Source organism: Megascapheus bottae, chromosome 1 (genome assembly GCF_031878675.1).
Source record: "Megascapheus bottae isolate mThoBot1 chromosome 1, mThoBot2.hap1, whole genome shotgun sequence".
NCBI lineage: Eukaryota > Metazoa > Chordata > Mammalia > Rodentia > Geomyidae > Megascapheus > Megascapheus bottae.
In genome coordinates, this window is record NC_143509.1 from 42,662,431 (window position 1) to 42,677,554 (window position 15,124).

The following is a 15,124-nucleotide window of genomic DNA, read 5'->3' on the forward strand; positions in this document are numbered from 1 at the left end:
GGCTCTGGTAGCTCATGCCTGTTAACCCAGCTACTCAGGAAGCTGAGATTGGAAGATAATGTGAGGCCTAAATTAATTTTGAAGTTTGATGAACTTCAGTAAAAAGTTATTTCTAAGCAGCCTCCATTCTGCAGAAGTTAAGTCTGAGAAATCCCCTAACTGTTTCTTCTCAGAAGAACTGTAAGATGCTTCATCAGTTGTTTACTCAGATAGCTAGCAAGGACATTCAAAGGTAATCTCGAGGACTGCAGCTGTGTTCCACAGCTCGCAAGGACACCTAAGATTAAACTTCTGTGGGAAACCATACCATAAGAAATTGTGAAATGTCTCTATGTAAAAGTTAACTAAAACATGAGGCTGTGAGAATGAAAACTAAAACTTGTTTGTTCTGTACTATAAAAGCTGTGCTAATTCTGTACTCGGGGCCTCCAAGCATTACTGGTTTCTAAGGCACAGAGGACCAAGCTCGAGTTTGCTAATAAATGGCTCTTTGTTGCTTGCGTTGGTCATGGACTCTGGTGGTCTTTCGGGGGGATTGGGAACTTTGGGTACAACAATCAAATTTGAAGCCAGTTGGGACAGGAATGCCTATGGCATTCTTATGTCCAATTAGCTATCTTCCCTCCCTCTAAAAGCAAAACAAAACAAAAACAAAAAACAGAAGTGGAGCAGTAGCCCAAATGGTAGAGTGCTAGCCTTGACCTAAAAAAAAAAAAACTCAGGAACACTGCATAGGATCTTTCAAGCTGTAGAATGAATGTGGCCTAGTAGTAGAGTGCTCGCCTAGCCCTGGGTTCAATTCCTTGGTACCACAAACACAGACAAAGCCAGAAGTAGTGCTGTGGCTCCAGTGATAGAGCACTAGCCTTGAGAAAGCTCAAGGACAGTGTCCAGGCCCTGAGTTCAAGCCCTACGACTGGCGAATATATATAGTTTTTTTTTACAAGTTATTTAAAAAGTATCCCAAATTAAAAAGATAATGAAAAACAGAAACAGAAACATTGCCCTCAATGAAGCCAAGAGCTACCATTACCCCAACCACACCAAGGCTGACAAGTGGCTTTGCTAAGGGGAGAACAGTCAGACCAAGTACCTAAAGAGGAACAAGAGTAAATGATTAACAAAAGAGCAGGAATACTAAGGACTTGAGAATTGTACAAGGAAAGCCAGGGTAAGTGTGATGGATAACAAGTTGTTTTAGTCATCCAGTGTGTGGTGACAGGTATGGGGGTCCCAGAAAAGTGTTATAGCCACTAAGATGAATCAAGTAAAGAAATCCAAACAAAAGAAGTGTGACAGGAACTCCAAATATATTGTGATAGCCCCAAATGTATAAGAAAGATGAATAAGCATCTCTTAAAATGAATAACAAAGGTTCTTAGAAAGGAAGAATATAGAAACAGATATACTTTCTGCTTTAATCACAGAAACAGAGAGTTAAGGAAATCACCTACAAAGGAGAACAACAGCTGGGTGTTAGTGGCTCACTACAATTCTTGCTCATCAGGAGGCTGAGATTGAGTTTTGAAGCCTGCTCAAATGAAAATCCGTGAGATTTATCTCCAGTGATACACCAAAAGCCAGATGTAGAGCTGTGCTTGACGAGATAGAGCACTAACCTTGCTCAAAGGAAGCTCAGGTTCTGAGCTCAAGCCCCAGGACTGACCGGCATCCACACAGTCAGAATGGCTATCATAAGAAAACTAAAGGAACCAAAGGCGCATGGTCTCCTTGATATGTGGATATTAGATCCAAACAGTCCAAGAGCAATGACTCAATATCTGGGTATTCAAGGTCATTGACATGAATGTGGAGATATAAAAAGAATAGACATATAAATCTATAATAGAATATATATTCTATAGACATATTGATACCTTATATAGATCAATATGTATCTATGACATATAAGCTCTCAGCTTAATTCTAATTTTGTTCTTAAATTTATATGCCAGTTATTACATATAGAGATTTCATTCTTGAATACTTCGTTAAACTTGACATTTGAAATATGATGTTCAAAAAATCAGTGTTAACAGATTAAAGAAAGTTTGGACAAATGGGACTGCATTAAACTGCACAACTTCTGTATGACAAAGGACATAGCTAGCAAGTTAAATGGAAAGCCTACAGAGTGAGAGAAGATCTTCACTAACCATACAACAGACAAGGATCTCATATCTAAAATATATCTACAGCTAAAAAATTGAATCTCTACAAAATAAATCTTCAAAGAAACAACCTTCCCAATAAAAGGTGGGCTAAAGACTTAAAGAGAGACTTCTCTGAAAAGGAAATAAGAATGGCCTATAGACACATGAAGAAATGCTCAACATCTCTGGCCATACAAGAAATGCAAATGAAAGCAACTTTGAGATTCCACCTCACTCCAGTTAGAATGGCCATTATCAAGAAATCTAATAACAGTAAATGCTGGCAGGGATGTGGTCAGGAGGGATCGCTACTACACTGCGGATGGGAGTATAAACTCCAACCATGATGGAAAGCAGTTTGGTGATTCCTCAAAAGAGCTCCTCTATGATCCAGCAATCTCACTCCTTGGCCATTTACCCAAATGTCCAGAAACAAGGACATACTAAAACCACTAGCACAACGATGTTCAGTGCAACATTATTTACCATAGCAAAGATATGGACCCAACCTAGAAGCCCCTCAGTAGATGATTGGATCAAGAAGATGTGGTACCTATACACAACGGAATTCTATGCTGCCACCAGAAAGAATGGCATCGCCCCATTTGTAAGGAAATGGAAAGACTTGGAAAAAAACATATTAAATGCAGTAAGCCATACCCAAAAAACATAGGTTCAATAATTTCCCTCATTTGTAATAATTAGTACACATCTAGAATTCTCCTAGCAGAGGATTACAATAGCTCAAAACCTAGGTACCTAAGGTCATATAGGATGAGACTAAATGAAAGGATCTCTAGGCTATGGAAACAAGAGCTTTATCTTGTGTGATTGTTGTTCTTAATGTACTATGTTGTTTCTCTTCTCTTTTTTTGCCCTTATGGTTAATCTCATATTATTACTGTATCTAACTTTGTTACCTAGTATATTATATATACATTTATTTGAAATAAGAAAGGGAAAGGGAAAACAAGATGATTGGGAGGGGGTGGGATGAGGGAAATGGGGACAAAAACATGAGAATGGGTATCATTGTGTGAGAAGTAATGCACCTACTACCTGACAAATGTAACTGTAACCCCTCTATACATTATCCCAACAATAAAAATTTTAAAAATAAATAAAAATCAGTGTTAATAAAATATTTTAATTAAAAAAATTTTAGTGAAGATTGAGAGGATATTGTACAGTTAATGCATAGATCTAATACAAATTCATGATGGTACTGTGGAAATCAGTAGAAGCTCCTCAAAAAATTGGAAATGGTGATTTATACTTGTTACCCCAGCTACTCGGAAGGCAGAGATCAGGAGATTTGAAGTTTGAAAAAACATTCATGAGATCCCTATCTCAATCAATGAGAGTGGTGTGGTGGTGTAATCCTAGCCACCTGGGAAGTGTAAATAGAAAGAGCTTAGTCCAGGCCAGCCAAGGAATAAACAGAAGACTGTAGAAAACAACAACAAGCAAACAAAAACAGAGTGTGGCTCAAGTGATACAGTGTCAGCCTAGTAAGCACAAGGCCCAGAGATCAACCCCTAGTTATACAAGAATTAAAACTTGAATTAAAAAAGAGCTTCCGGCCAGGCGCAGTGCCTCACGCCTGTCATTCCAGCTACTCAGGAGGCTGAGATAGGGGATGGTGGTTCAATGCCAGCCCAGGCAATAAAGACCGTGAGACTCTTATCTTCAATTAACCACCAGAAAAGTGGGGCTGTGGCTCAAGGGGGTAGGGTGGTAGCCTTGAGCTGAAGAGCTCAGGGACAACGCCCAGGCCTAGGGTTGAAGTCCCACAACTGACAAAAAAAAAACCAAACAAACAAACAGAACTTCCATGTAATCCTGCTGTACTGTATCATTCTTGGGTATATACTAATAAAAAAAAATCAAAGTCAGCATATGATGACATTCTTGTACACTGTGTGTAGTCCCAATAGCCAAGTTATGGATATAGCCTGGATTGCCTATCAGTGGATGAATGGATTTTTACAATTTGATATATATGTATATCTATCTATATCTATATCTATCTATATATAAGTATAGATGAGCTGTTTGCAGGAAAATGAGTAGGCTAATGAGCTTCATGTTATGCAAAATGAAGCATACCAGAAAAAGTAATACAATTTGTTTTCTTCTGTATGTGTCATGTAGAGGTAGAAAGGACATGACACTAAAAGAAGGACCAGTTGAGACATGGAAGGGAAGGGATAAACAGCAAATGTCATAATGAAGCCTATTATTTTATACAATTAAACCTGGCTAATGAAAAAGATTAGCTAAAGAAAATAGGGCACAGCTAAGTGAGCTCAACAGAGTAGGCAGGAAAGAAGACATCAGAGATAATACAAGAGAACTTCCAGACTTCAAAGGCACGAGTCTTCAAATGGAAAGAATTTACCGTATTCAGTATAACAAACAACAACAAAAACCCTTGCAACTTATTGCTGTTGCAGAAATTTATGTATTTCTGTGCAAAAATGATCATAATACAATATAGAGGAAATAATAGATTAAAAACTATATGCCTATCCTTATAAAATATATTATAGGCAATATTATAATTATTCACAACCTTTGATTTTATAGTCAAAGTATAGAAGGTCGAACAAAAGCATATCTCGGCATTTAAGTCTCCAAAAATTCATCTTCTAAACCCTCTTGTAATTTATTAAAAGTGGTCATTCACCAAGAAAAGCGAGAATACGAGAAAGAAGACACAGTGTCCTAACCTTGGCTACTACAATAACACATCGCAGACTCGATGGCTTATAAAGAGCAGAAATTTGCTTTCCTCAAGGAAGGTTAATTCTGAGTGCCTCCTACCTCATCTTTGAAAATACACGTACATTCTATGTTCTTTCACAGCCACCACAATCGTGTGAACCCAGGGTTCCCATCACAGCCTGTGAGTTATCCTCTATGTGAAGTTAGGTTCCCTGCCCAAAACAGGAGAAAGCAATCACCTCAGGCTGTGCTACACGTTAGAGCTATGGATGGGAAGGGCTAGCTGTGGCCACTGGCTCCAGCTGGGCTCCTACAAGTTGAAGTTATTGTCCTGAGTTTATTCACACACCTGAAAGAGGTTGGCAGCTTCCAGAACCCGCTGAACATTCTGCTTGGTGATCAGTGCCTTGCTGGTGTACGTGTAATCCAGGAGAATGTGCATGGTCTCAGCATCAACCCCTTTAATAATGATCCTCTTCTCATACTTCTCCTTTAAATCATTGCAGAACATGGCCCTAGAAGAGACATGAGAATTTGACTCCTGTTAGAATGTTGCATCTGAGGCTTAAAAAGACCCCCTTTTAGACAAGCCTGCCTTCCTGGAATAGTGAGGGCCCCGAGTCAGGACCAGGGATGATAGATATCTGTTTCTGCAGCACATATCACATAGCAGACGTTTATCCAGACGTTTATCAACTTTTCTCCTCCACCAACATCTATTGTGGTCCCCGAGGCCACTTCCAGGCTCAAAGTTCCAGGGATCCTTCTGGGGACAGATTGGATTTCTAAGCCTCAGTTACTCTTTCTTTCTCAATACCCAAAACCTCACAGGGTTCTGACTCGGTTCTCAGGCCTCATCCCAGCTCTCCTCTGGCCCGGAGCCTGGCCCTACCCCACCCCAGTCTGGCCATCCAGGACTCAGTTTCTTTCCAGCAGACTAAGTGGCTCATGCAGCTGCCTTCCACCCTAGAGGCTTGACACAGATTTCTGTTGTAGTTAGGAGTCTTGAATTGCCCCATCGCAAGACTGAACTCCTAATGTCATTGCTCCGTCTCACCTCTGCCCTATACGTTCCATGGTGCTTCCCCAAGACTAGACTTTAGATATTTAGCTTCCTTTGGGAGCAAAGGAACAGGATGGGAAGGGTATTTGGTTTTAGCATCAGAAGGATCAAGATTTGAATACTAACCTTGTCCCCAAATCAAAACTAGACATGTTACATAATCACCATGAGCTCCAAGTCTCTCTCTCTCTCTCTCTCTCTCTCTCTCTCTCTCTCTCTCTCTCTCTCTCTCTCTCTCTCTCTCTCTCTCTCTCTCTCTTTCTCTCTCTCTCCTCTTGGTAGTGGGGCTTGAACTCTGGATCTGGGCACTATCCCTGAGCTCTTCAGCTCAAGGCTACCATCCTACCCCTTGAGCCACAGTGCTACTTCTGATTTACTGGTGGTTAACTGAAGATAAGAGTCTCATGGACTTTCATGCCTGCGTTGGCTTTGAACCATGATCCTCAACGTACTGAGTAGGTAGGATTGCAGGTGCTCTCCTCTTTTTCTTCTCTCTCCTCTCTCTTCTCACCCAATACCCAGGCTTGAATTCAGGGCTTTGCTTGTGGTTGGTTGGTGCTCTACCACTGAGATACACTCCAGTTCCAATTATTTCTCATTTGTAACACATTTTTGCTAGATATTTTAAGTTTATTGTTGAGGATGAATTCATTAACCTATAGGTAACTCATACTGATGTCTTCCACTCCATGCAAGACTCATATGAATTAATCATGCTTCTATGACATTTGAACTTTTACTCCCTTCTTAGGGAATGTGTGAGCAAGTTCATTTATCAAATACATGAAAACTAAATGGGTGGAAGAAGGTGAAAGATAGATGGGTGATTATGATCAACAAGCCTTGTATGCATAAATGGACCTACCAAAATGAAATCTTCTTGCTGCTGATGGATCATGCCTATAAGTGAAAATATTCAGGAGACTGAGATCTGCAAATTGTGATGCAAAGCCAGTTGCGGCAGTCAAATCTGATAGCTGCCTGTGGCTAGGGAAGGGAGAGAGGGAGGAAAAGAGGGAGGGAAAAAAGGAGAGAGGGAAGATGGGTAAGAGAAGAGGAGAGAACCTCTTGATTTGCTAATTTCTTGAAAATTAGTCATTGAGATCTTTAGCCTCAGGTCTCCTTTTGTCTTTCTTGCTTTAATCAGTGATAATCCATCCCCCAAGCTCCATTCTCCCTCTTTTCCTTTGACTAGCATACTTCTCTTAAGACCAAGACAGCATGAAAAGGAGGAAAAAAATGATGAAGTCCTTGGCTTCAAAGTTAATAAAACCCAGCCTGGAACCAGACAAGCAGTTATGTTAGGGTGACCGATTTACAAGCTTTGGTCCTCCACTACAAATCCTCTTGGGCAGCAGCATGCACCTGTCTGCAGAACCACCATTGTGTGCCTTCACAAGTGATGTGACGGAAGGCTCTCCTGGCTGCCTCCAGTTCCTACTTCATGCACCTATGCAACTTCTTTGCCCAGTGTCTCTTGCTGGAGGAGCTGTCAAGGCTATGGTGCTGTGTATCTCCCTTTGACAGAGTCTCTGGGACCAGGCTCCCAGTTAGTATATAGTGACAGCCATATACGTAGTTCTATCTTTCTAGTTACCATAGTTTTTCTTTTGAATCTTTCTGTGTGTGTGAGTGTGTGTGTGTGTGTGTGTGTGTGTGTGTGTGTGTGTGTGTGTGTGCCAGTGTGCTTGGGCTTGAGCTCAGGTCCTGGATGTTGCCCCTTAGCTTTTTTGCTCAAGGCTGGCACTCTACCACTTGAGCCACAGCTCCACTTCCAGCTTTTTGCTGATTAATTGGAGATTAGAGTCTCTGCCAGGTGCTGGGGGCTCATATCTGTAATCCTAGCTACTTAGGAGGCTGAGATCTGGAGATCACAGCTCAAGCCAGCCCCAACAGGAAAGTCCATGAGACACCTTCAGTTAACAAGGAAGAAGCCAGAAGTGGAAGTGTAACCCAAGTGGTGGAGTACACGCCTTGAGAGAAGAAGCACTAAGTCCCAGGACTAGCACACAAAAAGTAAAAAAGTAGAGAAAGTATAGGGAAATGAATGTACCTCATGTTAAATGAGGTAAGCCAAGCTCAAAGGGAAAAATGGCACCTGTACTCTCTCGTATGTGGAAGCTAGAATTAAAATATAACTGGACATGAGAAATATACATGACTCTAGGCATTCACACACAGTCAGACCAAAGGAAGATACCAGTAGGGGAGAAAGCCAAAGGTGTAACTCTCCTGAACATGTAGGACAATTATTTATTGAAATGAGTTTCAGGAAACCAAAACATGGGTTTATGTTGGTGGTAGTCATGTGTGTGTGTTTTCCCCTTTCTCTGCTTTTTATGGGGGGAGTCAAACAGGGACACAGAAAGAAAGGGAGGAAGGGTGAACAAACACAATCATACTATTCAGTATATGCTATGTGGAAAATAGCCTATATGACTTGTGGGCAGGGATGGAAGGGGGGAACTGTGGAAAGTGAAGGAAGAAGTAACACTGTCCAAAAGAGAAATATACACACTACTTAAACTGTGAAATGATAACTTTTGTATATAACACATTAATAATAACAATAACATTATATCTCAAAAGTAGAGAAAGAGAGGCCGTGAGTTTGGCCTAGTGGTAGAGTGCTTGCCTAGCATGCACAAAGACCCGGGTTTTATTCCTTGGTACCACATACATAGAAAAAAAGCCAAAAATGGTGCTGAAACTCAAGTGGTAGAGCTCTAGCCTTGAGAGAGTCCAAGGACAGTGCTCAGGCCCTGAGCTCAAGCCCAGGACTGGCACAAAAAATAGAGAAAGAAATAGGTGAGTAGATCAAAAATGTAGTACCTACACACAATTGGATTTTATGCAGTCATTAGAAAGAATATTGTGTTATTTGTAGGGAAATGGATGGGGCTAGAACAAATCATATTGAGTGAAGTAAGCCAAGCTCAGAGACATACATGATGCATGTTCTTTCTCATATGTGGAAGCTAGATCTAAAATATACTGAGACATGATAAATTGTACAGGATTTGGGGCATTCACATACAGTGAGACCAAAGGAGGATACATACTCTTAGGAGAGGAATACAAAGGCAATGCTTATGTGTATCTGATTACACAAAATACTATTTCTCAAAATGAAAAATAAAATAGAGAGGGAAAATCAGAAGTGCTACCAGTATTGCCAAACAGGTCCCTTTGCAATTTGGTCTGTGTGCCTCCTTCCTCATTGCACCATGTAGCCATGCCCAGTGTGTTGTTTTTGACTTTGTGTAATCAACATAGCTAGGCTCCAGACAGGCCTCTCTGGATATGCTTTATTGGGTCTTGTTTAAGGAGTCCTTTCTATTAGACTTGTAAACATCTGAGATTTTATTTCTTAATTCTTTTCACTAGACTGCAGTGGACATTTTTAACTGGATGGATGGATGGATGGATGGATGGATGGATGGATGGATGGGAAGGGATCTACACATTGTGTCATCCCATACTTCAAGTAAGCCAAGTAGATTTTCTTTTTCTTTTCTTTTTCTTTCTTTTTTTTTGCCATTGATGGGGCTTGAACTCAGTGACTGAGCATGTAAGGCCTGCTATCTGAGATTTTATATTACAAGACATGGTGGTTATTCTTTGCTTTCATTTGCTGCTTTTGTTTTGTTTTGATGTGTGTGTGCTGGCACTGAGACTTGAATTTCGGTCTTGGGCTCTGTCCCTTAGCTTTTTCATGCATCGCTTTTGCTGCCCTAGTTGAGCCATCCTTCCACTTCTATGCTTTCCTGATGAACTGGAAATAAGAATCTCATAGACTTTTTATCCAGGCTTTCTTTGAACAGCCATTGTTAGGTCTTAGCCTCCCGAGTGGCAGGTATTACAGACCTGAACCACAGTGCCTGATTTTGATGTGTTGGGTTTTTTTATTGTGTACTTTTCCCACTTCCCTGCTGTAGATGAAGCTGCCCTCCTCTAGCCAACCACCACTTCCCTCCTCGCCTTCTTACATGAGATCTGCTTAGATTCTCACTTCCCCACTGGGCCGGGAGCAGATCAGCATTTGTGCTTACTGTCCCCTGCCATATCCTGAGCAGGCTTTTGGCCTGATGTTTGTACATCCCCCTTTGTTTTCTGAACAATTTCTATCCTGGCCCCGTCCATGCTGGCTTCTTATGACCGCCCATTACAAGGACTGACCTGTGCTTAGAGACTTTTCTCGTTTCCTGATTCCAATCACTAAGAAACTTGCTCCCTGGCTCTAATTCTGATCTTTACTCCAAAGTATTTAAATGTGAAGTTTCCTCTAGTCACACACATGGCTCTCCACTGTGACAAGATAACCACGATCATGTGTAAGTTCCAGACAGCTTCCTCTGCCAGCCACCACCAGCCATGCTCGGCTTCCAGCCAATTCCTGGGCCTTTCACTGGCCCACTGCTAGAGAACAAATAACAGAGACACAGGGGAAGGAGGAACTTCCAAAGGTAGAGTGAACGCAAATGGGCCAGGGCAGCTCCTGAGATGGGCTCCAAGCCAGCCCTGATGATACTTACTAGGCCTGGTACTCTGAGTCGAAATATAAGTCTCAAGAGCCTTTTGACAAAGTTTCTGTATACCACGACAGTGATGTCACAGTGAGCTTTAACATGTCCACAGAGACTTTCTTGGTGTAGGATGCAGTGGCATATAATCAGATCATTTGGATCAAGAATTTGATGATTTGATTCTTTCTTGACAAATGCAGTTAACTTTTTCTGTGAGCCAACAGTAGCTGGAGTGCCATCTATAATGACACTTAACTTTTCAAACATTAGCTCAAGTTTTTTTCATTGATAAAACCAGTCTTTTCAAACAAGTCTCCACCTCCTGTGTATCATGCATGGTATCTCATGTCAGCAGTTCCTCTTGCATGTCAAATTCTACAGGTAGGGGCCGGGAGTTTGGCCTAGTGGTTAAAGTGCTTGCCTAGCATGCATGAAGACCCGGGTTCGATTCCTCGGTACCACATACATAGAAAAAAGCCGGAAGTGGTGCTGAGGCTCAAGTGGTAGAGCTCTAGCTTTGAGAAAGTCCAAGGACAGTGCTCAGGCCCTGAGCTCAAGCCCAGGACTGGAAAAAAAAAATTCTACAGGTAGACCATGAATGAAAATGTCCAGCTAGGTGTGTTTGTTATGCCCATTTTCCCAAGTCTGAGTGAAAAATCGGAAATCTGCAGAGTCTTTGGAGTGATTTTCAATATTTTATGCTAAGTAATAATAATCTGTCTCATATCTGAATATTGTTCTCTGGGACAAAATGACACTGAAATGATTTTACTTGGTGCTACAACTTCCACAGCAGCCACCAGCACTCTCACAAACTCTGTCTACATGAGGTCTTGGCTTCTTTGCGATTAGTGCACTCACTGAATAATTTATCTGGTAACATTATCCTTGTCACAAATAGGCCATATGAAAGCATTTGTGATTTTATCCGCACACAGGTAGCTTTTCAACTCATTGAATTTAATATGATTTGAGCTGTAGGAATCGTCCAGATAAGCTCTCTTAATTACAATACAAAGTAGTTGGTAAAAGGAAAAGAGATATTATAAAATACCATCAACAAGAACCAAAAGAAGAAAATAAGAAGTGAGTGACTGAAGTTGGAGGAAGCCAACACCAGTGCTCACACCTGTTATCCTAGCTACTCAGGAGACTGAGATCTAAAGATCTCTAAAGATCTAAATCCAGCCTGGGCAAAAAAAATGTCTATGAGACTCCATATTTTTTTGAAACTTCAGCTGCAACTGCGAAAGTGATGGCTTATTGTACACGCATCACATTCGGCCACAACTATGAACAGAATTAGTCCAATAGGTCACAGGCCCGGAGACTCCATCTTTAACTGATCAACAAAACTCCAGGCTGGAATCATGGCTCAAGTGGTAAAGTACCAGCCATGAGCAAGCAAGACAAGTGAAAGCATGAAACCTTGAGTTCAAGCCCTGGTACCAGCACAGAGGGGAAAAAAAAATAGGAAGGGAGCATATCATTGAGAGCGAGGACACACACACACACACACACACACACACACACACACACACACACACAGCTCTGGACTCTCATTGTGTCCACTTCTACTTTCCTGACACAGCAATTGGTTTAAGGCTGGGTAATTTAATGAACCTGGGCCAGTCAGCATCTTTCCCAGGGGCTTTTCATAGTTAAAGTAGAGAAAGTCCCTCCAATCCCATCTGGAACTAAAGTAAGGAGAAGTAAGCCTCAGAGCTATAAACAGGTCAGCTTCCAACAACATGACAAAAGTCATCTAAGAATTCTAGTGTGAGAGAGAGCCAGGTGAGAGATGGGGAGAATACATCCTGATTGCAGTCAAAGCCTTGGTTCCTCTTCTCTGTGGGCCGGGTTGCATTCTTCTTAGGATTTCCCAATATAACCAATACCTTCTTCCTGTTTGCATCAGCTTATTTGATTTGAGTTTCTATCTCTTGCAATCAAAAAATAAAATACTGACTAATATAGTAACATTGAGCAACATAAGGGATGTTGAGCTTCATGACTGTTTAACGAAAGGCACAGATGGTAGGCATGGGATCTTCACTTCTCATGAACTATTTGGTGTTTACCATCCTCAAACCCAGTCCTGTGAAGTATTTTCATGGAGTAATAGTTACAAATCCATGGGCTTGATGTGGGAATGAGCCCACAACTCAAGATGTAAGTGACACAAGAATTTCTCTATGGTGTTTTAGTTGGGAGATTGCATGGAACGTTATTCAAAGTGACACAGAAATAGACTTTCTGGTTCTATAAGTGTGGGTGTGCACTGGTACTGGAGTTTGAACTCAGTGCTTAGTGCTGGCCCTTAGTTTTTTCATTCAATGTTGGTGCTCTAACCACTTGAACCACTACTCCGCTTCTGACATTTTGCTAGTTACTTGAAGGTTAGACTCTAATGGACTTTTCTGCTTTAAACTGTGACCTCACATCTCAGCCTCCTGAGTAGTTAGCATTACAGGTATAAGCCATCAATGCTCAGCTCAACTTTCTTTTATCTTGACTGAAAGAAGACCCATATAATCTAGAGATGAGGAGTAGAGATGGCAAAGAAGATATTTGATTTAAATATCAGAGATAATATGATCTAGTGTCCCTCAGCCAAAGACCTAGAGCATAATCCTCTACCTCCCAGTGCAAAAAAAGAGACAAGACTAGAAGAATCACTGTATAGGCACAGGCCAAGTGGTTTCAGGGATTGCTAGAGTGACTTGTTCAGTACAAATTCTAAAGCATTTTGTATTTATCATTGTTCATTACAGTCTGTCCTGTGATAATCATACTTCATCATCCTTCCATTTTCTAAAGTACATAATAGCCTCCCAACTCTGTAAGAACTTCCTCCCCAAATCAAGGTGCTAATAAACCAGTGATGGAACCTGCAGGAGGAGTGTCATGGTTTTAGTCATTTCAGCCATTTGCAGGATATATACTGAATGCCAGTCATTGCAATGGTGCCAATCACATGGGGACAAGCAAGACAGTGAGTGCCTTCACATGACTCATAGCTTCTCCCTATCTGGAGTGCACCAATATAGATGACCCTTTCAAGTCACAGAGTCCTCGCAGGCTGTTCAAGTTTGGGGGAGAAGATCAAAGATGCTAATAATTGTCCTTTTTCTTGCTAGGATCTTAGGGTCCTTATCTCTGGTACCTGTGTGAAAGGAGTCATAGCAACTCCTAATACCTGCAGAGTTTTCATGGTACCTTAACATCTATACTGTACCTAATGCAAGCCTGGACCATAATAGGTACAGGTAATAATTGCTATTTTTGTGTTTCCCAGTTTCTTTTTTTATATGAAAGTGAATTTTAATCATTGTCCTTATAAACTATAACAACTATACATGATTTGGAAATGAGACTGTACCAAACATTTGCCAATGAAGAATCATCCATTCTATGACTTTTCTTTTATCTGGTCACTCAGAAATATAATGTTATCAGCTATAATTGTTGTTGCTTGTCACCTCACATTATTTTTATCCATGTATTCACCATAGTCTACTTTCCCTTCCACATAAATTCAAGACCCCTGATATGCCATGTCTCTAAGACCTGGTCGAAACACTGATATTCTGTGCCATGTAGGCTTTGGCTGATATCACCCATTTGGTAGGCTTCACTTTCCCCTGATCTCCACATTTCATTTGTTGCTAGAGAAAATACTGTAACAGGATTTTTTCCTTCCACCTGTCTTAGGACAGGGTCCTGACTCACTCACCCAAGTAATTGCACACGATTCAGAGATCTTTCCAGAACCACACTGCTGGCTTACAAACTCACAGAGCACCTGTAGCACAGGTCTTCAAAACATGGTTTCTGTTTTCCTTTCTTACAATCTAATATTTAGAACTTTCCTCTGAGCCCAGCATAGGGGTCTGTATGGCGGACAAACCACTCTAGTTGCCCAGTTTCTGAGTCTCTAAATGTAGCAAATTCTCCCTCTGAATGAGACACAATGCTTTCCACTCAAGGCCTAATGCTTACTTTCCTATCTTTGCCTCAGGCAAGGGAGGCATTAATTTAGCCTAGACCAAAAAGCTGGTCCAACTCCAGGCTTTGAGCTGGTGAGAGAGAGAGAAGCAGGCATAGAGGAAGAACTGTTTTGGTGGAAGCAGCAGAAGTAGCAACAAATTCCACTTCCAGAAACATCCATGAGAACATGAAGGTGACCACAAATGTGCTAATTGGCTTCCAAGTTTCTGCAGCACCTGAGGAGTCTCTATAAGGGTATTGAGTGGCTTTTTACTGTGTAAGTAATGTTCCACTGAAGTCCTGCTTGTTTCTCATGCCTGTTTTCTGAGTTTGATTCAACACATTTCTGGGGGTGGGGGAGGAAGGGAATTTTCCAACTCCTTATTATTATTTGCATAAATTCCGTTCAAATAAACCAGAGTCCATTTCTGAACACTGCAACTAAGAAATCTGACCTATTACCAAGCATTCATTGTTTTTAAGTAAATAGACTCATAAGTGAACCCATTTTGTTATTTTCATCTCATGTTAACTCACTAGGATAAGTAGACCCAAATCCTCAGCCTCCCTGTGTTATTAATATGAGTCAGAACTTCAGAGTGAGGATAAGCAGTTTCTCCCACATTTACACAGAAAAAAGTGGGGGCAGCAACTGAACACAAATC

The 15,124-nt window shown here is 41.1% G+C and overlaps 1 protein-coding gene and 1 pseudogene across 3 annotated transcripts in view; both read right to left on the minus strand.

The window, feature by feature from the left end:
- Nucleotides 1-15,124, minus strand: part of Klhl6 (kelch like family member 6) — a 112,471-nt gene that overhangs the window by 24,719 nt on the left and 72,628 nt on the right. For all 3 annotated transcript variants that reach the window (XM_090342798.1, XM_090342807.1, XM_090342788.1), the window contains exon 2: nt 5,230-5,395. In XM_090342798.1, coding sequence (XP_090198924.1) covers nt 5,230-5,395 — 166 coding nt within the window. The remainder of the gene's footprint in view (nt 1-5,229; nt 5,396-15,124) is intronic.
- On the minus strand, nt 13,882-14,298 carry LOC150069005 (single-stranded DNA-binding protein, mitochondrial pseudogene; annotated as a pseudogene).